This window comes from Equus przewalskii, chromosome X, assembly GCF_037783145.1.
Source record: "Equus przewalskii isolate Varuska chromosome X, EquPr2, whole genome shotgun sequence".
Taxonomy (NCBI): domain Eukaryota; kingdom Metazoa; phylum Chordata; class Mammalia; order Perissodactyla; family Equidae; genus Equus; species Equus przewalskii.
In genome coordinates this window covers 121,719,441-121,742,871 of record NC_091863.1, presented here as the reverse complement: position 1 = coordinate 121,742,871, position 23,431 = coordinate 121,719,441, and the positions used below count along the sequence as shown (strand labels likewise).

The 23,431-nt window shown below is 37.7% G+C and overlaps 1 protein-coding gene across 2 annotated transcripts in view; it reads left to right on the top strand.

Moving 5' to 3' along the window:
- GABRA3 (gamma-aminobutyric acid type A receptor subunit alpha3) overlaps positions 1-23,431 on the top strand; it is a 219,990-nt gene that overhangs the window by 76,345 nt on the left and 120,214 nt on the right. For both annotated transcript variants that reach the window (XM_070604459.1, XM_070604460.1), the window contains exons 2-3: positions 3,421-3,597; positions 17,148-17,269. In XM_070604459.1, the coding sequence (XP_070460560.1) occupies positions 3,458-3,597; positions 17,148-17,269 (262 nt within the window). In that variant the 5' untranslated portion in view covers positions 3,421-3,457. The remainder of the gene's footprint in view (positions 1-3,420; positions 3,598-17,147; positions 17,270-23,431) is intronic.

Below are 23,431 nucleotides of genomic sequence, written 5' to 3'. Positions count from 1 at the left end.
TCACGGTTAAGGACTAATATACCAAATATCTCTTCACATGTATCATGGTTGTTTAAGCATATACCATAGTTATCTCCAGCTACATGGATACTTTATCATGTTTGAAGGCTCTTTGTTCAAGTGTCATGGTTTTCAATTTATGCACTATGGTCACTTGAAAATTCACCAAGTTTGTCATAAGAAGAATTTTGGGCATCTGCTCTCCTACAGTCTTTGTCTGCACTTGTTTGATGGTCATCTGAGCATGTACCATGGATGTATGTTCATTTAATGCTAATATCTGCTAATGTGTTATATTACTCTGTACATATACCAGGGTTGGGTGCTGTTGGGCACTTGCTAAGGCTACCTGCTCTAGTGGTATGTTTTTTTAATTAAAAATTTAATTGTGGTTAAAAAACACATAAGAAACTGTTTTTTAACTGTATAGTTTATTAGAGTTAAATATATTCACATTGTTGTGCAATAGTCCAGTGGCATGCGTTTGATCAGGTACAATGTCTTAATGGAGTGTATACCAAGCCCTCTTTTCTTGTTCAGTGATTATTACGCTCAGGCATTATGGTTTTCTGATATATACCATGGTCAGAGGTTTTATACTATAAATGTCTTCACATGTGTTATAATAATGATATTTGCTAACAAAGTGTTATAGTAGTTGGAGGGCACAAATTATATCCAACCTCTTCTGTGTACGATGACTGTCTTCTCATGCATAATGGTTATTTGAACATGTGCTTTAGTCATGTGTTCATATAATATTACTGTCTTCTTATGTATCATACTGTATACCATAGTTTTCTCCTTCCAAATCATGGGCATTTGCTTCTGTCTCATTGGCATCTACTCTTAATGTGAAGGTTTCCTGCTTGTTTACCATGATCATTTGAACATAACCCATAATTATATACTAGAATAGCATAGTTGAACACATACTGTGGGTCTCTTTGCTCATGCAGCATGGCCATCTTCTATACCCAGAATTGTTACTCATGCACTCATGTTTTCTGAGTATCCATTGTGGTTCTGTCTTGTATTCCATGGATTGTTTCTGCAATTTGGACTTCATATCCTATACCAAGTCTCTGTGTTCCTACAGAGTAATTGTCAGTCATGTGTCATGATTATCTGAGCATTAATCTTTGTCATGTGATCACACAACATTACAGTCTGCTAAAGCACTGTGAATGTTTGAGCATATATCATGGTTACCACTCATACTATGGATGTTTCCCTTGCCCCAGAGTTGTTTGCTCATGAACCATATTTTCTTATTCATACGCTATGGTTTTCTGAACTGTACTGTTTCTGTTCATTTCTGTAAAATGACCATCAACTTACAGCTCATGAATCATGAATGTCACAGCATTAGACTGATCATAAGACATTGCTGTTTTTGTGAAACAAAAATTGTCAAATATTGGCAACTTTTTATGATGCAGGCTAATAATACATCTATTTCTATCTATAATGTGCACAATGCTTCGTGTCAGAAGTCCGTCTTCTTCGTTATTGTAGTTTTCTATACCTGTATCAGATTGTGTTGGGGCTCCTGTTGCTGATGTATTACATTAAGAATATGCTGATTATGACCTGCTGAATGAGGAGGCACAAGCCACCCATACAGGGCTGGCAGGTACTTCCCTCAGCCTCCAAGTTCCAACTTTAGGGAAGTGAAAACCCCAGGGTCACTTTGATTGAAGGCACAGTTTCAATACACCCATGCAAAGGAAGTAAAGTCACGAGATTTATTACTCACAGATCCCACAATGGGGCAGAGGGGTGCAATGAGCTGGGGGAAGGGCAGTTCTCCATGCCAGGTCATGAGCAAGCAGGAGATAGAGAGCAGGGTAACAAGCACCTATTACTTGTAAGGTGGTTGGGGCAGAGGTCACTAACTTTTCACAGGCTTAACTATAAGTGGTTATTTTAAAAGGTGCCCCGGGAAAAGCAAAGCAGGAACTTGTGGTGGAAATCCTAAGCTCCAGTCCTTATCTAAATGTCCAGACTCTGGGTGTGAGCAGGTTTCTCATACTGTAATGCCTGGGCAGCAACTCAAAATAGCTGTTTTCCCATCACACAGATTCAAGAAGACAATCTAGTATAGATCCTAGTGGCTGATGTTTTGGGGATGAGATCAGTTTAGAAAGACTTGTTCTTCATCTTCTCATCAACCAGAATAGCTCTCCAGCCTGTATCTGTTTTACATATTAGTCTCTTGCATAAACCTTCCTTAGAAAAAAGTTTCACATCTTTCCGTTCCTTCAGAAAGTTAAAACATTGATATGGCTGAAAAAGAGCATGGTGTTGGCTCAGAGTTAGGTCTCCTTCAAGTGGTCAATGTTTCAGATTCAAAGAAGGCATAAGGTTTAGAGATAGCAAGCAAATGCCACTTTACACTGTTTTCTTAACCCCATTTCTTAAGTAAACCTCCACCAGTCCAGAGTTCATAAAAGAACCTTGCATATAGGCAACTCTAAATCACATAATCCTATCGGCGTAATTTGCTGAACTGTTAGGGACTTCTGTACCGGGAGCTTAGGCTTGGATTTATTTTTTATGTTGTGGCCCCTATATGGGGCAGCTTTGTCCTCAACTCTCTTTGTGGGGAAACATTGCATTCCTATTCAAGAGCCATGGTGTCTCATCATTCAGCATTTTCTCAACCTGATTCAGGGGAAACAGTTCATCTACCCCAGGCCCTTGATCTTTTGGAAAATTGCTCAACTGTATCAAGATGAGAATCAATCCCAAAAATGCTATAAAGAGGCTCCAGGTCTTAATATTCTACGATTGTCTACAATATTACACAGTTAACTATGGCAAAGGCATTTGTGATGGTAAAAATCAAATGGGATTGGGGGGAAATAAAATGAAGACATGAGAGATTATTTTAAGCTCTTGGATTATACGAGGTAACTGAGGCTGAGAGAAGCGCTGTGACTCATCTAGTCATGGGAAGACAGGCAAAGAGCTGGAACTGTAACCTAAGACTTCTTTACACTGCCCTTTCTTAGATGGGCTATGGTACACTGCCCTTAACACTGCCCTTTACACTCTTTACACTGCCCTTTCTTAGATGGGCTATGGTACACTGCCCTTAACACTGCCCTTTACACTCTTTACACTGCCCTTTCTTAGATGGGCTATGGTACACTGCCCTTAACACTGCCCTTTACACTCTTTACACTGCCCTTTCTTAGATGTGCTCTGGTACATTCAAGTGAGGGATATGCTTGGGGTGAATTTCGGTGGCATTGATGAATTAGGGAAAGGGGACTGTCACATTAGGCATTTAGTAACTGGATACCAGGGAAGTAAAATGACTCTAATAGTGTTGAATAAAATCTTTTTTTAAAACCTCTTCTTCCCCCGTCCCTTTGTCTTCTACTCCTTTCCCCTTCCTCTTTCCCTGAACAGGGATCTCACAGGTGTCTGCAAGTTGGTGCCTAAGAAGATGATAATCACACAAATGAGTCACTTCTGCATGATCAGCCTTGGTCTTCTCTTCCTGATTAATATTCTCCCTGGAACAACTGGCCAAGGGGAATCAAGACGACAAGAACCTGGGGACTTTGTGAAGCAGGATATTGGCGGGTAAGAGCCTTTAACTCCTAGAACAAAAGAAGGCTGTGATAAATTCTTGCCTTGGACCAAAACTTTTGGTTTTTATCCCAGATGAACTCAAGTACTCTGGTCCCTGATATTCAGACATTGCACTGTATTTGGAAAAACATCATCAGCTCAGACTCTTAAGGTAGAAAGAGATCTCAAAGTTCTTCTTGGGCAACTCTCTAGCCCGTGTTTGAATTCCCTCTTAGCATTTTAAAAGCAGTTCTCTCCAGCCATTTGCTCTCAATTTTCTCTTTTCTCCCTTGGATCTTCAATGTGTCTCTTTATTGGTTCTGTCCCATTAGCACTTAAATGTGATTAAGAATCTCTCAACTTAAATTTAAAGATTTTATTTTGTTCCTTTTTCTCCCCAAAGCCCCCCAGTGCATAGTTGTATATTCTTTGTTGTGGGTCCTTCTAGTTGTGGCATGTGGGATGCCACCTCAGCGTAGCTCAACAAGCAGCGCCATGTCTGTGCCCAGGATTTGAACCAATGAAACACTGGGCTGCCTACAGTGGAGCGTGCGAACTTAACCACTTAGCCACGGGACCAGCCCCTCAACATAAATTTAAAAATATTCCTTCCAGGGGCCAGCTCCGAGGCCTAGTGGTTAAGTTTGGTGCACTCTGCTTCAGCTGCCTGGGTTGGGTTCCCAGATGCAGACCTACACCACTCATCAGCAGCCACATACAAAATAGAGGAAGACTGGCATAGATGTTAGCTGAGGGTGAATCTTCCTCAGCAAAAAAACCAAAACAAACAACCAAACAAAAGTTCCCTCCACTTAGTACCTTAAATCTTTGCTTCTCTTCACAGTCATGCTTCTTGAAGAAGGAGTTTTCTTTATTGTCTCTACTTACCCACTGCTTGTTTTTCCACCACTGCTGTCTGACTTCCAACCCCATGACTCTAAGGCAACTTCTGCAACCAAGATGACCAGTGTTGACTCTGTTGCTAAAATGCACACTTGTTGGTTCTTATGTTACTCAATTTCTTTAGTAGCATGTAGCAACATTCAACATTGTTGACTTTTCTCTTCTTCCGTAACTACTTTTTATTATGAAATAAAACATATATAAAAATTGCATAAAATATAAATGTATAGTTTAAGAATAATTCTTTCTTTGACTTCAGAGACACCATAATTCCCTGGTTCTTAGATTAGGTTCTCTAGAAGCAGGGCCTGAGACAAGGATTCCTAAGCAAATGGATTCTTGAGAGAGTCCTCTCAGAGAAACTTGTAAGGAAGTAAGAGAGGTGAGATGGGGAAGGGGAAGAAGTAAAGCAAAGGTGCGATTTTACTTGAAGCGTAGCCTCCATTTGACCTCATGGGGAGATTTGGAGTGTGAGTGGCACTCCAGATTTGGCCCACCTTGAGCCTAGGGGCCTGGGCTTTTGTAGCCTCATGTCAATCAGTCATTGCCTGTGAGCTGACTGGTAGAAGACATAACTTCTCAGGCATTTTAGGGTGAGGTGGCTCCCTTAGGTCAATGGTAATAATCAGAATTAGCTGGGGGATGGTTTCATTGGCCCGGGAAAAGAGATCTGGACATATTACCAACAGTAAATAGTATAATTGGTTTTCCTCACGGTTTTATGGCTATGCTTTTTAGAATATTTTCCACAATATTACATAGCTCTATCAGAGGCCTTTGTGATATGAAGATCTTTTGCAATCTCTTTGGTAATCTTCTCTTTCTTTGTTCATTTCTCAGGTGTTGGTGTTTTTCTTTGTTTTGTTCTAGGTGCTCTTCTTACCATATAGACTGTAAGTGATTTCATCCATCTCTGTGACATTGTTACCTTATATATATGCCAATGACTCTTGTCTGAATTGCCGTTCCTAACTTCTCTTGAGAATCAGACCTCTAAATCCAACTATGTATTGGACATGTCCACTTGGCTGTTCCGTAAACTCCTTAAACTAAGCATGTCCAAAGTAGTCTCATCATTTCCATCTCCCTCCTCCACTTTAAAAACAACAACAAAAACCAAACAACAAGCAAACATAACATGCTCCTCTTCCATCTCTCTTTGTTTCAATCAACGACACCACCATACAGCCCATTGCTCAAGCCAGAAACTTGGAATCATTTTTGCCAGTTTTCTACCCTTCGCTCTCCAGATTGAATCAATCACCAAGATCTGTCATTTCTACCTCCCGCACCCCTTGAATTCATTTACTTTTTCTAACTTTCCTCTTACCACCCTAGTTTAATCCAGTGTTGTCTTTCACTTGGACAACTGCAAGAGTCTCTAATTGGTCTTACTTCCTGAAGTCTTGCTCCCAACAAAACTGGCTTCCACTCTGTAGCTAGAGTTTCTTCTACAATACAATATCTATCCTGTTTAGAGTCATTTAATGGCTTCCTACTGTCCCTGGATTAAAGTCCAAACTTTTTAACATGATTTTATAAGGCCCATTTTGATCCAGCCTCTACCCATCTTGTCAGCCTTATTTCGTAGTCCTCCTGTCACCAAACTCTTGTGTTCTTTAGCTATATTGAACTTCTTTTGACTTTAAAATCCCATCACATTCGACCCCCTTAGGCTTGAAATATTTCAGTATTACATAGGATATTTTATTGTTTGATAGTGGCTTTTTTGTTGTTGTTTTACATTTGGCTACTGTCCCCTATTCTTGGAAGCATTAGGACTTGTTCCTAATTATTTTTGCAGGGTTGATTATCTTAGTGTACTTTGAGTCTTTCCATCTTCTATCACATTTTCAACAGTAATCTCTATGGCTGAGGGCTACCGATCTGGACTGATATGTCCTTAGAAAGTTTTCCCATGAGGCCCTTTTTGTTCTTTACCCCATTCTGGAAAAACACACTAATTCTATTTCATTAAATCCTCATGTACTGACTTCACTGGGCTATGATAGATGCTCTAAATAAGATGGAAATTTTAAATAAATGAACCTTACCTCTTCAAATGTTAAAGCCTTTTTAATTTTAACTTTGAGAATAAAGTTCTCTAAAAATGTATTGCATCTTTTATTATAATCCTAAGCAAGGATTTTGAACAGAATAGTCCCTTTTATTGGTGGCTTTATGGTCATCATAAAGAATATTCAGTATGTTCATTCTATATCTGCCTTTTTCATTTTGTGTCTCCATCCTCAGTGTTAGTTGTGACCTTTCTTGTTTACATGGGTTTGTTTACATGCTGTTGGTGCTTAGAAAACCAGATAAAGAAGCCTTTTAGTAATTATATTAAAGAGAAGCCCAAGAGATCCTGCTTGAAAAAGCAGAAAGAAGTGCTTGAATATAACACAGGGGCATTAGAAACTTTGGGGGGTTTACTTTCTCCCAAGTCCAATGCAATTCATGCTTTGGAGGGATGAGACAACTAAAAGCCTGGCTCCAAATATTTGGTTTGGAACTGTATTTGTATTTTCTAGAAATAAAGGAACAAATACAAATTTAAAACATATGGTTTATGCTGATAGTTCCGATATTTAGAAGAGCTGCTCCTTCTTTTTGTTTGCTTGTTTTGATATCTTCTGAATGATGTTTTTGTGTGTTGAAAAAAATCCATTTGCTGCATTATTTTATCTACTTTTAGTGTTTTATTCAATTGAATCACCTGGGATGGCTACCCAAGCAGCTACAACAATCAACAGTAGTTTATTGACCAGTACTTTGTATAGCTCATGTGCCCAATGCAATGGTTCTCAATGTTCAGTATGTGTGAGCAAGGAAGAAGGCTCCACATCTGGAGATTGTAATTTAGTAGCTCTGGGGATAGCGCTTAAAAATCTGTATTTTCTCAAATGCCCCAATTGATTCTGATGTAAGGAATCTTTTACAATACTTTGGGGACACAGTCCTTGTCTTGAGGAACTAACAGTATAGTTAGGGATGCGATATTCTGGAATTTCAGAGTAGCAGACTTGGGAAAACCCACAGAGAGCATCTAGTCTGAGTCCTCATTTTCTGCCTGAAGAAATTGAGGTCCAGAAAAGGAAACGGACTTTTCTAAGACATTATAGCAATTTAATAGGAGAGCTGGGTCTGGAACACTAGTCTCTGATTCCCAGTCCCATATTCTTAAGGAAAAGCTACAGGGAACAATTTCAGCTTCACATAATAAAGACATTTCTTAGACTCTTACTTCCTGGTCCAGTATTTTGACCATCGACAAATGAGAACTATATGTGTGAACAGTGTTAGGTTGAACCATTATGAAACTGTCATTTTTCTGGGTCAAAATGGTCAAATATAAGCAATTTCCTAATGGGCCAACCTAAGTATCAAATAAGCGCCAAATGGATCTTTTGTCCAAGTCTGACTGCAATTTATTGAAACTTGAGATGTGTATCAGTCAGGACCCCAAAGAAAACAGATGAGGCATTTCAATTAACATTGTTTGAAGAGGGTAGAATTGCAAAGGGACTAATTGTAAAGGTATGGTCTGGGTGCAGGGGCACCCCAGGGGATAGGGGAAGAACCTAAGGCCGGCAGCAGTTATGTCATATAAAACATGTTTTTAAAAGAGGTGCAGAGACCTTTGGTGGAGGAGATTTCACAAGGAGAGAGCCAGGGGATTACCTACTCAAACTTTGCTCTTCTTCCTCCCTCTGATCTTGAGACAAGGAGGCCAAACCCAAGTCGAAGCCAGAGGCCGTGGGAGCCCTGTTTGTCTAGTTCATACGGGTCAGCCTTATAGGAAAGAGAACAGGGTGGAGAAGAGTGGAGAATATATCTGGAAGGGGAAATGAAAGACATCAGGCACAACGTCTCATTTTTACACGTTTAAGAATAGAGTAGAAACTGATTTTGGATGGATGTGACACCATATCAACACTTTTTCTGCGTCAAGGTTATATGGTGGTGGCAGCGGTGACAGCAGATACGGTGAACTTAAGAGTAAATGGTTGGGGGATTGCTTATTTGTTTCCTTGCCACGTACATGGCCTGACTTGTGTACCAAAGGTGTCAGTTATTACGTACATTTTCATCTTGGAAGATATTTTCTTGGGGCTCTTAATCTCAGAATAAACTGGCACCTGTGACCACATGTGTAAATACAAAGTTACTAAGAAGGCATGAACAACTTGGTTTTTATTTTCCTTTAACTCAGCCAATACTGTGAACAAGTGGGGCACATGCTGAGTAGGTGTGTCTCAAGCCAACTGTGATTTGAAGTGTAAGTATGAAAGGTCCAGTCCCTTCCATGTACATATAATCTCTATTACGGAATCAATATATCAATACTTTTACCATTCAATCCTTAAATCTTGAATTTTCAGAGCCAGATACAGGACATGAGTGGCTGTCAGTCCTAAGCCCCTACCCTGGTCAAGAGTTCCTCCTGCATTATGCTTGATAATCTACCGGTTTGAATCCCTCCAGTGATAAACCGCCCTACTCCCACAGGGCATAGCTCTAAGAGGTGGAAGGTGCTTCCTATGTTTAGAAGTCCACCTTCCTCTAACGTCTACCAGTTGTAGGCCCCTATAGCACTTGCTTCCTTTTTCACATAACAGCTCTCAGAGCTTCTCTATGCTTTCTTGTCTACAGGATAACTCTCAGTACTTTCAACTATTCTCCTCACATGATATGGTTTTCCAGACATTGCTTCAACCTGGACACTATGCTGTGCTTTCTAATTAGCTTTTTCTTGAAACCCAATTCAAGACTTTATTCTTATTTATAGTTCTCATATTTCATCGTGTTAGTTTAAAACTTATATTTAAATAACTCTCACTATGTACCAAGCATGATTCTAAGTGTTTTACATATGTTAATTCATATAGTCCTTGTAACAGTCCTGCTAGCTAGGTGCTGCTATTATTCCTGTTTCACAGATGAAAGATGGAGGCACAGAGAGATCAAGTAACTTGCCAAAGCTCACACAGCTAGAAAATGGCAGAGCCAGGACTGAAATGTAGACAATCTGACTCTAGATTCCACACTATTAACTGCTACGATGTATCGCTTTTCATGCATTTTACCACTTTTAAGTAAGAGTTAGTCACGTGTTCATTTCTTTTATGTACATGGACATTTACTTATGTATAGCAATCCCTCAATCTCTGAATACCTAATATCTCAGCCACATGACTGGCCTGTGCTAAAATAGAGCAAGTGCAATTTTTTATAGGAGATGGAGGACTAAGAAATATCATTTTCCCTTTTGAAGTAGAAATGTGGCATTTGTGACACAGGGCAGGGCTGGACATTTGAAGACAGGATCAAGAATACTTGGTAGGTGATGCCGTAATTTTCTATTACATCATGTCAGGAAAGAAAGGTTTTCTCAGTATTACTGCTGCTAAATGTGATCTCTTGGTTAAGGTGATGATTGTCAGGACTCTCCATTGTAAGGATACCAGCAACCAGGGTTGTTTGAGAGATTTGAGCTGGCCAGCTCATTGCTTTAATCATGGCCATGGGTATGGGGTTGAGAGTAAATAATAGTGGGGAAGAGAATATTCCTAGTACTGTAGTTTCCCCTTCTTTTGTGTCATAATTCCTTCCTCCATATAGTCAGTGTCAGAAATGGTTCTTAGGCTGGCCTATGAAAGTCCACTTAACCAGAAACGTTGCGGAAATACTGCTTGTGGATTGGCAACATGGTTACAATCATTCAGGTAAATTATGAGAAATAAAGACTTGTGTAGCCTTGCCTGGAAAAATAGCTATGTTTTATGGCGTTGCTTCAAAGGAAGAATGTACCTTTAATTCTTTGCAAACTTTGGAACACAATTCATTTTAAGTTGGGGCATGTCTGCTTATGGTCACGTATGGAATCGTATCTCTAATGTCTGGTACCTTATTTAATCATTCACAACATTTACTAGTCAAATCTCCTGTGTGTTTCTGTGAAGCAGTGGCTTTCGGTTACTAAGAAGGCATGAAGGACTTGGTTTTTATTTTTAACTCAGTAAATAGTGTGAACAGGTGGGGTACATGTTGAGTGGGTATGACTCAAGCCAATACTTCTCTAGTTTCATTGTCAGTCTATAGAAGCTATTTAAGAAAAGAACAGTTGTCTGTTTGTGACAGATTGGACATATTCTAGGCAAAAAGTACTTTTTTTCTTTGAGTGGCTTCTGTAAAGATGTTAGGATGTGTGATATTGAATTCCAGGTGTTTCTCATTCCCTTCCCAGTGTATACCTGGCATCCCTAGTGCTGAATCTTTAGCTAGACCTTTCCACTTCAGGGAATGGCTGGGCTTGGAAAATGAAAACATGGAGACTATTGGGAAATGGTGAGTAATCTGATTTGGCTACGATTTCTGGTCAGAAAGAGACGTAGTGAAATTTACAACTGTAAAAGTATATTGGGAACAGATTGCATATTCACAGCAGGCTATGAATCTCAGTCAGGCTAAGGAGTCAGCTTTCATTTGGTAAGCCACGAAGAATTATGGAAGGTTTGTAAGCAGTGCAGAGACATGATCTGAAGAGGGATCTTTTAAAAATACTTATTTTTTATTGAGATACTATTGACATATAACATTCTGTAAGTCTAAGGTATACAACATGTTGGTTTGATACATTTGTGTATTGCAGTATGATTACTACAGTAGCATTAGTTAACACCTTTATTACGTCACATGTTTATCATTTTTTTCTGTGTTAAGAACAGTAAAGATTTAGTCTCTTAGCAACTTTGAAGTTTATAATACAATATTGTTGACTATAATCACTATGTTGTATATTAGATCTCCAGAACTTATCTACTAGCTGCAAGTCTGTACCCTTAAACAACACCTCTCTAATTTCCCACCTGCCAGCCCCTGGTAACCATCATTCTATTCTCTGTTTTTACAAGTTCAGTTTTTTAGATTCCACACATAAGTGAGATCATACTGTATTGTCCTTCTCTGACTTATCTCACTTAGCATAATGCTTTCAAGGTTGTCAAAATTGCAGGATTTCCTCCTTTTTTGTGGCTGAATAATATTCCATTGTATATACCACATCTTTTTTATACATTCGTCCATTGATAGACACTTAGTTTGTTTCCATATCTTGGCTATTGTAAATATTATTGCAGTGAAAATGAGGGTGCAGCTATCCCTTCAAGATACTGATTTCAATTCCCTCAAATATCTACCCAGAAGTAGGATTGCTGGATGGTATGGTACTTCAATTTTCATTTCTTTTAAGTAACCGCTGTACTGTTTTCCATGATGGCTGTACCAATTTACATTCCCATCAACAGTGTATAAGGGTTCCCTTTTTTCTACACCTTTCCCAACATTTGTTATCTGTCTTTTTGATAGAAAGCCATCCTAACAGGTTTAAGGTGATTTGTTGGCCATTTGTATGTCTTCTTTGGAAAAATGTCTATTCAATACTTTTGCCCATTTTTAAATTGGATTATCTTCTCCTTTGCTATTGAGTTAAATGAGTTCTTTATATATATTTGGATATTAGTCCCTTATCATATATATGGTTTGCAAATATTTTCTCCCATTTCATAGGTTATCTTTTCAATTTATTGATTGTTTCTTTTGCTGTGCAGAAGCTTTTTAGTTTAATGTAGTCCCACTTGTTTATTTTAGTTTTTGCTGCCTATGCTTTTGGTGATTTATTCAAGAAATCATTGCCTAGAACAATGTCAAGGATCTTTTTTCCTATGCTTTCTTCTATGAGTTTTATAGTTTCAGGCTTTACATTTAAATCTTTGATTCCTTTCAAGTTACTTTTTATGAGTGGTATGAGATAGGAGTCCAATATCATTTTTTTACAAGTGGATATCCAGTTTTCCCAACACCATTTATTGAAGAGACTGTCCATTGTGTATTCTTGGCACAACTGTCGAAGATCAGTTGACCATAAATATGTTGGTTTATTTCTGGGCTCTCTGTTCTGTTCCATTGATCTATGTGCCTGTTTTGAGGCCAGTACCATACTGTTTTGATTACTATAGTGTTGTAATATAGCTTGAAATCAGGTATTGCAATGCCTCCAGCTTTGTTCTTCTTTCTCAGGGTTGCTTTGGCTATTTTGGGTCTTTTGTGGTCTCAAACAAATTTTAGGATAGTGTTTCCTATTTCTGTGAAAAATATCATTGGAAATTTGATCAGGATTGCATTGAATATGTAGATGACTTTGGGTAGTATGGACATTTTCACAATATTAATTCTTCTAGTTTAGAAGCACAGGATATCTTTCCATTTATTTGCATCTTCTTCAATGTCTTTCATCAATGTCTTATAGTTTTCAGTGTACTGGTCTTTTACCTCCTTGGTTAAATTTATTCTTAAGTATTTTATTGTTTTTAATGCTATTATAAATGGGATTGCTTTCTTAATTTATCTTTCAGATAATTTGTTATTAGTTTGTAGAAATGCAACTGAGGGAAGCAGAGGTTGCCCTGGTAATGGTGGGACAGAGCCCTAGTCTGCGATCAGGGGTAGGCTAAGAGCAGTGGTAGCACCTGTCTCATATGTAGTGAGGTGCTGTGGTGCCAGATCCCTGAGAGTGGGGCCCGACAACTGGGGCCCCTGAGGACAAGTCTCACTTCAGCAACAACTCCAGCCTGGGGAATAGATGCAGAGGTGGTCACTCCATGCTACTCTGTCAGCTGGGATCAGCATCAGTGAAGACTGTGGAAGACCTCTGTAGCAAAAGCTGCAAATGTCCACAATGGTGCAACTTCTGGGGTTCTCCTGATTTTCTTTTCCCTGTGTGGTGAAAAAGAGATTCAAAAGAGAATCAAAAGAGATTACTCCAGGTGTGGAGGAGATCCTGACTAGGGTATGGGATGACACAGGTAACATGCTGCCTGTGATTTTCCATGCGGCCATCCTCGATTTTTGAGCTCTTCAGGTTTTTGCTCTTTCTTCTTTGTTGTCTAGAGCTTTCCCTGAGCTCTTTTCTTGAGTTTGTAGTTGTTTATTTATCGTTCTTGTTTTTTGCGGGGGAGACGAGCTTTGGGACTCCTAGGCCTCCATCTTGCTGATGTCACCTTCTGCACAGTAATTTTGAATTTTCTTTATTTTAGAAAATATGTTCTCCCTCAGGAGATATACAGTATCAGGGAAAATGCCATCCTTTTAATGAAGTAAATTTCTCCTATCTTTGGGTTGTTGTATGAACTGCATCAGCAACTCCACATCTGTGCCTCTCCTGCTTCCCCCTAAACATAAACACACTTGGGTCCTCAATGTGGGTGAACTAATGCTGTTACTGCCAACATCCTGAACTTAATCCCTAGATGGCCAATGAGCTCAACTTTGTCCCATAGCATACAAGTGCTTGTCTTTCAAAGGTATCTCATTACATTTTCAGAAGTTTGAGGGAAGAGGAATGAACAACCATCAATGTATATTGAGCTTTACCATTTACAAAGAAATTTTATGCTTATTATTTTATTTACTTATTTCTTCCAAAAGCTTTCTAAGATAGGGATTTATTATCCCCATTTTACATGTAAGGAAATAGGTCACACAATCAGTGGCAGAGCCAGGACTAAAACTCTTCATTTGACCCTAGTCCTGTGGACTTACCACTATTCCATCTTTGGGCTAGAAAAATGACTAAACTTACCTAACCTACAGATAGTGTATTAGTAATGGTATTTTCATCTTTTAATGATAGACTACTAATATCATATTTAATCCAACTAGTAATGACAGATACGAGGCAAAACAGGCATGGTTATTGCATCAATTTCATCAACTTAATAAACATGTGGCTTTGAACAATTCCTTTCCCTCCTTGGTATTTTAGGTGTTCCATTTGTAAAATGAAGGGAAATAATTATATGATCTCTAAGGCCTTCTGTAATTCTGATGCACCATGATTGTTTGTTGTTCCCCCAAACTATTGTGGATTGGCACAACTACAGACTCCAGCTTGTTGCAGTTCAGTTATTGAGTAAGAGAGAGTTCTGATTTGGGTTCCAGACTAAATCACCTTCTTGCTCCCCATACAACAATTTAGGGCACATCAGGAGAAAAATTTATCAGTAATCAAGTGCAAAATCATAAAATCTGTTTAATATTGTTTTGGAGTAATACTTAGCATTGATTTTTGACTTAAAAGTTCAAAGGTTATTAGCGAATAATGCTGCTAACATATCGACACAGAGTCCACAAGGAATGGAAATGCATTGCCATGAAAATACTTCAGTAAGAATTGTGGCATGGTGTATTGGCCATATATTCAAGAATTCTGGATACAAATTTTAGCTTTCCCATGAACACTCAGGGTGGTTAAAAAATTGTGTTCAGGAGGTTTAGAATTCTGATCTATAAAGCACCTGGAGTAGATAAACTGTGAAACTCTTTATAACTCGTCTATGACTCTGTGAGGATTCTCCTTTCTATCCCCTTCCAGTAATCCAAGAAATGGTTTTTCATTCAATTCATAGACCTATTTCTCAGAAATGGGATTAGGCTAACCAGGGTCAAGATTCCCCACAGTGAGAGTTAAGCAATAACGAGAAAGAGGTTTGCACAAGATCAGTTGAGCTTCCACAGCCTCTCTCCCCACAGCCAGTGTAAGGCGGATTCAGAATATTGATGGATTGAGCCAAGTGTGGGCTGTCACGTGACAGGGTGTCTGTAGTTGTCTCTTCAGCATATTGCTGTCAATTTGTTAGCTCTGCATTACAGTTCTTTCTTCCCCTTTCCCAGTGAAGTATCTATAGCACTTCTGGTACTCTGTCCACTAAACCAGCCAGTCGTCTCTACTCTTTACTGGATTTCAGCGCTCTCTGGCCAAAGCTTTCTTTATGGCTTTTGGCTGATGCGGGTAGCAATATTTTGTTACTACTATTTACCTTTGAATAATGCATTTGAGTGCATAAACTACTATTTTTAAAAAAGAGAAAACAAACTTTGAATACTTCTAAATATTAAGCAGTAAGCCTCGCAATTTTAATATACTATTTAATATTAATACAACATATCTGTGAGGTTATTTTAATATTAAATATGAGAAAGCTATTACTAGAGGTATTATGTGACTTGCCTAATGTCACACAACTAAGAAATTCAAATGCATATCTCCAGACTCTTTAAGCCTAGTTTTCTTTTTCCTTCTATGTGTATCTATTTTATTGTTTGATCCTCACAGCAACCCTGTAAGCAGAGGAAAGATTAGTCACCTTGTTTTACCTTTATTTTTCTGCACTATCACGACACGAGAACAGTAATAGGTGCATAGTTGATGCTCAATAAAGACGCATTGAATGATTAAGTGAATTGAATTAGGTTTATGAATTAAGGAAATTGGAGTTCAAATGAATTTTCCAAGGTTATCAACTAGAGTGTGGCAGTTTAGAGTGAGAATCATTCAATTCAGATGTTTCTACTATTCTGTAGATATTTCCCAGGGTCTTTTTTGGAAGAGGAACCTTTCCCACTTCTAGGGATAAATATTGGTGGGAAGATATATTGACTGTCTCTTAAGACTCCTTCTCAACTGTTATCCTATGTCTTTTATAGCCCTGATTAACTGGATGTTAGGAATAGTTATTATGTATCTGTTAATGGCGACCTTCTGGGTCCAAGGTAAAACTGGGGAAAACTGAGACCTAAGGAGATGCAGTACTTTAACTTACTTAATGGTCTATTCCAAATCATGAATACAGCTGGCACCAGGACCCAGGATTTCAGACTCCTAGTTTATTACTTAATTCTACACCATGCTTCTTGACCCTTGGTAACAGCCATTTCTTTTACTATATCCCTCTTTCCCCTAAACTACCCAGGGACTCTCTTTATTCCTAGTCCTGTCAAACCACACCGAGCTCCTCCTCACAAAGTGAAAGTTTCAGTCACAGCCTGGGCCTGATTAGGTGGTTAGTAAAGTGCCAAGTGCTTAGAACGGCTTTCAGAAGGTGTCCAAACTGGAGAAGCAAGAGGTAGCTGAGGGTCACTAGAAAATAAGAAACCTTGGATTATTGTCCTAGCTCTGCCTCTCATTAGCAATGTGACTGTGGGCAAATTTGGTGTCCTCTCTGAGCTTATTTCTCCAAGTATAAACTGAGAGAGATTAGGGAATCTCCTAAGAGTCCTGGTAGCTTTAACACTTAATGGACTGTTATTGTTTTGTTGCCCTATCTCCACAAGGTGGGAGAGGAAGTTAGACTAGACGCAATTCAAGGGTCTGTCTGGCTTTGTTGTTCTGTGAACCTATGTTTCTCTAGGCTGGAAGAGGAGTAAGTTCTCAGTAACAAAGTTTTCCTTTTATTATTTTGAGGCTTTCTCATTCATGCAGAAAAAATTTGATGAATGAACTTTTTGCCAGGTACTGTTCTCAGTGACATTCTGTCCAGGATTTCTGCTTGTGTTTCTCCACTGCTGGGTTGGGACTGGACCATGTATTCGGTAAAGCCTGTGCCAATGCTGGATAAGAGCTCAAGTAGAGTGACCACTGTCTGCCTCCTACACAGGTAGTCAAGACAAATAGGAAGTGCTTGCTGGTTTGGTTAAGAAACAGAGCTATTTAATTGGCCCAGTCTATTGATTGAAATCTTCTTGAATTAAAGTGTTTAAACATGTAATTGTTTCCTATTAAGAACTATTATTTTCCATCTCCTTTTCTTCCACTGCCTCAGACTCTCTCCTAAGCATGCCCCAGATATTCCTGACGACAGCACCGACAACATCACTATCTTCACCAGAATCTTGGATCGTCTTCTGGATGGCTATGACAACCGGCTGCGACCTGGACTTGGAGGTCAGTTACCATTTTAGGATCTTCTTCTTGGCTGTTGTCATCTAAAAAGATTCTTAAGGTGCCTTCAGTGGTCTGTTGGCCAATGAGGTCAGTGTAAAGCTGAGTTTCTTCCCTCTGAGCACCGGAAAATAGTTCTAATCCTTCATTTCAATGGTCAATCTCTCTGGTCTGGTTTGGAAGGTTCTGGATTTCACTTAGGTAAATGCATATGGGGTATTATACCACAACTTTTGACCAAGCCCTTTTGTGGTAACAAAATACCAATCCCTGCCTGGATGGCAGGTCTAGCCCAGGAACAGCTGGGAAACATGCCTTTGTTCTCAAAACCCTGAGCACATATCAGCCTGACATTCCAAAGAGGAGCGATGTGGTGGCTAGGTGGGATCTTAGTTGGCCATGGGTTTAGTATAATCAGCAATATGATCACAATGAGGTAAATGCATTATAATACATCATGGGCTGTATTGAAAGGGCAAGTATGCAAATGTATTTGTGTTTAGTTTTTTTCCTGAACCACCTGAGAATTAGTTGCAGATATCATATCCCTTTGTCTCTAAATACTTTGGTGTGTATTTCCTTAGAAGAAAATAAATTATTTATAAAATTACAATGCAATTATAAATTCAGAAAATGTAACCTGACATAATACTATTTTGTAATCTATAGTCAATATTCAATTTTTGCCAGTCATCCCAAAAATGTTCTTCATAGCATCTTTCCTTGGTATAGGATTCAATCCAGGATTATTCATTGTATTTATTTTTACATCTCTTTAGCCTATAATCTGGTATAGTTACTCAGCCTTTCTGTCTTTTATGACATTGATTTGATTTTCCTTATTCGTTTTTGGAAGTAATACCATAGGAGTTAATAGTGTCTTTCTCAGTGCATTACTCAAGAAGGGACATGATGTCTCTTTGCCCCATTATTGGTAATGTTAACTTCGATGTTCACTAGGTTAGTCCACTCTAAAATCACCATTTTTTCAGTTTATAGTTCATAAGTAACTTACGGGGAATTGCTTTGAGATTATGATGTTCCTCTTTCAGGTTGCACCTGATAGTTTTAGCAACTATTGATTATTCTTGCATGAAAATTAACTGTTATGGTTGCAAAATGGTGATTTTCTAAATCTACTATTCTTCTACATTTATTAAATGGCATTCTATTGTAAGACAAAACCTCCCCTCCTCTTTAATTAATTAGGTAACTATCAGCATGAACAGATGGATTCTTACTTTATTCAATGAATTGTAATTCATTAATATTATTATTCATTTTAATTAGACTTTTTGCTCATACTTTCCCATATTGGCTTAGTGGGAGCCTATTCAATCTGGCTTCTGTTTCTTCTTGATATGTTCTCCTCATTTTTTGAGCTCTTTTTAACTTTATGGCATAGCAGTATATTCCAGACTTATCTTGTAGTCTCCCTTATTCAGCTTTGGAATCAGTTATTTTTTCCAAGAAAAAATGGTATAATTTTGTGGGAAATTATATTTAAAATCCAACATCTTAGTGCTAGGTATTTTCATTGCTAGTGTGGTATTATTGCTCCTAGGACATTTCAGTGGGAAGAATTTGGAAAATAGCAAATTACATTTTATATATATATATATATATATATATATATATACACACACACACTCACATATGTATTTATACTCACATATATGTAATATATACATACACCTGTATATATTCATATGTACATATGCATGTATGTATGTATATATACAAATATGTGTATAAATATATACATATACATATATGTGTATTTTTATGCATATGTAATGAGTTTATACTGATACCACTAATTCCAGTCCAACATAGTATTCTTCACTGATTTACTCAATTCTGTAATATACATAAAATAGTGTTGGGATTACTATATTGATACCACTACAATAAATTCACTTATTAAGTAAAGTTAAAGATATGTGTGCAATTTTTTGTTGTTGTTGTTGCTTGTTTTTAGATGAAGCCTATATGACACTTCTTTGGTTTAAATAATGGGTTGGAACAGGGCAGTATTAGAGGAAGAGAAGACCAATTATAAATTAATTGCAGTTGTCAAGGATGAAGGTGAAGACTGTGGGAATGTAGAGAATTTGCTGACTGATTAAATTATGGGGTTAGGGAAAGGAGAGGAGAAAAGAGTAACTTCTAGGTTACTTGCTTGGATGACTAGGTGGTAGTATTTTATAAAATGGAGAACATTGGCAGAGGAACAGTGCTATTTAGTTTTATTCTGTTTCTTTTGGAGTTGTGGTTAGAACAAAGAAGGTGGGGGAAGGAGGGGGAGTTAATTAGCTGTAGACATGTCAAGTTTGAGTACTTGTGAAAAATATGAGTGGAACCTTTTGCTTCTGGCTAACACGGAGTAACAGGGACCAGATTTACCTTCTTATCTTGAAAAACAACTAAGAAATGAACAAACTTGTAGCAGATTCAGAAATTTAACAAAGGCAGCACAGAACAGTGATCCTTGAAAGAAGGGAAACAAACAAAGTGAGCCCTGTGATTGTAGCAGCTTACTGCCTGGAGAGAATTTCAAGATGTGGGGAGGGAAAATCCAAATAGTGTCTGGTGGACTACCTCAGTTGATGAGAAATAGTGCGAATTTGGGAGACCAAAGTGGCTAAAACTTGTAGGACAGAGAAGAAGCAAGAATTGCATGGAAAAGAGAGAGCTGTACTGAGTGATTCAGAAATCTGTAGAGGATTTCCCTCAAGTTTTCAGGTAAGTAACGTTCAGCTCATACATATGAGGAAACAACATAAGGTTGAGGAAAGGACCACTGGAAAACAGCAGATGGAACCACAGAGTTTGGAATAATTTGTGTTCCCACCAACCAGAGTGGAAAAACTTGTAACAAATGGGGCATGGGGTAGGGTACTCAGAAGGATATGGCCTCGGTGGTGGGGCAAAAGAATCCCGAAATCAAAGCCTTCTCTGGTCCCACCTAACAAAGCTTTAAAGCAAGCTTCAAAAGGATCAAACTGTTTCCAAGTAACTTAACATTATTCCAGAACAGAGTTCAAGAATATTTACAGTGATACAAAAAATACCTGGTACATAACAAGGTGAAATTCACAATGGCTGGTATCTAGTAAAAAATTACCAGGCATGCAAAAAAGCAAGAAAATATAACCCAAAAAGGGCAGAAAAATCAATCAATAAAAACAGATGCATAAATGACACAGATGAAATAAGTAGTAGATTAATACATTAAACAGTTATTACATCTATATTCCATATGTTCAAAAGGTAGTGGAAAACATGAGCATGTTGAGTAGAGACATGTAACTTAAAAACAGAACCAAATTGAACTTCTAGATATGAAAAATACAATATCTGAGGTGAAATATACACCAGATAAGACTAACACCAGATTGGACACTGCAGAAGAAAAGATTAATAAGCCTGAAGACGTAGCAATAGTAACTAGCAAAAATAAAACATAGAGGAGAAAAGACTGAAAAAATGAATAGAACATCAGTGCACTGTGGGATGGCTTTGAGTAGCCTAATGTAAGTGTAATTGGATTATCTGAAGGGGGACAGAAAATGTATTTGAAAAAACTGGTCAAAAGTATTCTAAATTTGATGAAAATTGTAATCCCCCAAACCACGAAGCTCAACAAACAAGAAACATGAAGAAAATTACACCAAGAGAAATGATCAAATTACTTAGAACTAGTGATAAAGAGAAAATCCTAAAAGCAAACAGAGTAAAACAAAGCATTATGTATAGAGGGAAAATTCTAGAAAGATAGCAGGCTTCTTGTCAGAAACAAGCAAGCAAGAAGGTAGTTAGCAACAGCTTTAAAGTACTGAAAAAAACTGTCAATCTGGAATTCTGTAGCCAGAGATAATATATTTTAAAACATAGGCAAAATAAACACTTTTTCAGACTCATAGAAGCTGAAAAATTCATCACCAGCAGATTTGTACGGCAAGAAATGTTAAGGGAAATATGTCAGGCAGAAGGAAAACGATGCAAGATAGAAATATGGATCTATACAAAGGAAGGAAGAGCAACAGAAATGGAAAATATGTGGGTAAATATAAAATAGTTTCTGTTTTTATAAATCTCTTTGAATGATAAATGACTACTTAAAGCAAAAATAATAACAATCTATTGTGTGGCTTGTAATATATATATGAGGAAAATGTATAACAGCAATAGCACAAAAGTCAGGAGAAGATGAAATGGAAATATACTGTTGAAAGGTTTTTGTATTGCATGTGATGTGATATAATATCCTTGTAGGTAGATTGTGATAAATTAAGGATATGTGCTGTGGAACTTAAAGAAAAATTATAGCTAATAATGCAAGAAAGGTTATAAAAATGAAAAAAGTACTTGATAGGAAGGCAGTAAAAGAGGAAAAAGTAACAAAGAATAGATGAAACAAATAGAAAACCAATAGCAACCATATCAATCATCACATTAAATTTAATTAATCTAAACATTCATTTTAAAAGTCAGAGATGGTCAAATTGGATAAAAACAGCAGGACTCAAAATTGTTCCCGGAGAGAAACTCACTTTAAATATAAAGTCATAAACTTTAAAATTAATAGGATGGCAAAAGATGCACTACAGTCATCAAAAGAAAGTTGGGGCAGATATTTTAATATCGGAAAAAATAAATATAAGAGCCAAAAATATTACTAGGAATAAAGAGGGCCATTTCATTATGAAAGGGTCAATTCATCAAGAGTACATAATAATCCTAAATATTTATGCACCTAATCACGGAACTTCTAAACACACGAAGCAAAGACTGGGCACTGAAAGGAGAAAGGGATGAGCTATAATTATAGTTAGAGATTTCAATAGTCCTCTCTCAATAAGCAGTATAACAAGTAGACAGAAAATAAATAAAGGTATCAGAAACAGGAACCACACTATCAACCAACTTGACTTAATTGGCATTTATAGAACATTCTTTTTTTTTTTTTATTGAGTTAATGATAGGTTACAATCTTGTGTGATTTCAGTTGTACATTAACGTTTGTCATTCGTGTTGTAGGTGCACCATTTCACTCTTTGTGCCCACCCCCCACCCCACCTTTCCCCTGGTAGCCACTAATCTGTTCTCTTTGTCCACATTTTTAAATTCCTCATATGAGTGGAGTCGTACAGAGATTATCCTTCTCTAACTGGCTTATTTCACTTAACATAATTCCCTCAAGGTCCATCCACGTTGTTGCAAATGGGATGATTTTGTTCTGTTTTGCAGCTGAGTAGTATTCCATTGTATATATATACCACAACTTCTTTATCCATTCGTCTGTTGATGGGCACTTAGGTTGCTTCCGTGTCTTGGCTATTGTAAATAATGCTGCAATGAACATTGGGGTGCACAGGACTTTTGGAATTGCTGACTTCAAGCTCTTTGGATAGATACCCAGTAGTGGAATGGCTGGATCATATGGTAGTTCTATTTTTAATTTTTTGAGGAATCTCCATACTGTTTTCCATAGTGGCTGCACTAGTTTGCATTCCCACCAGCAGTGTATGAGGGTTCCATTCTCTCCACAACCTCTCCAACATTTGTTACTATTAGATTTAGATATTTTTGTCATTCTAATGGGTGTAAGGTGATATCTTAGTGTAGTTTTGATTTGCATTTCCCTGATGATCAGTGATGATGAGCATCTTTTCATGTGCCTATTGGCCATCCGTATATCTTCTTTGGAGAAATTCTTGTTCATGTCTCCAGCCCATTTTTTGATCAGGTTGTTTGATTTTTTTGTTGTTGAGTTGTGAGAGTTCTTTATATATTATGGATATTAAGCCTTTGTCAGATATATGACTTGCAAATATTTTTTCCCAGTTAGTGGGTTGTTTTTTTCTTTCAATCCTGTTTTCATTTGCCTTGAAGAAGCTCTTTAGTCTGATGAAGTCCCATTTGTTTATTCTTTCTATTGTTTCCCTTCTCTGAGAAGACATGGTGTCTGAAAAGATCCTTTTAATATTGATGTCAAAGAGTGTACTGCCTATGTTTTCTTCTAGAAGCCTTATGGTTTCATGTCTCACCTTTAGGTCTTTGATCCATTTTGAGTTTATTTTGGTGAATGGTGAAAAAGAATGGTCAATTTTCATTCTTTTACATATGGCTTTCCAGTTTTCCCAGCACCATTTGTTGAAA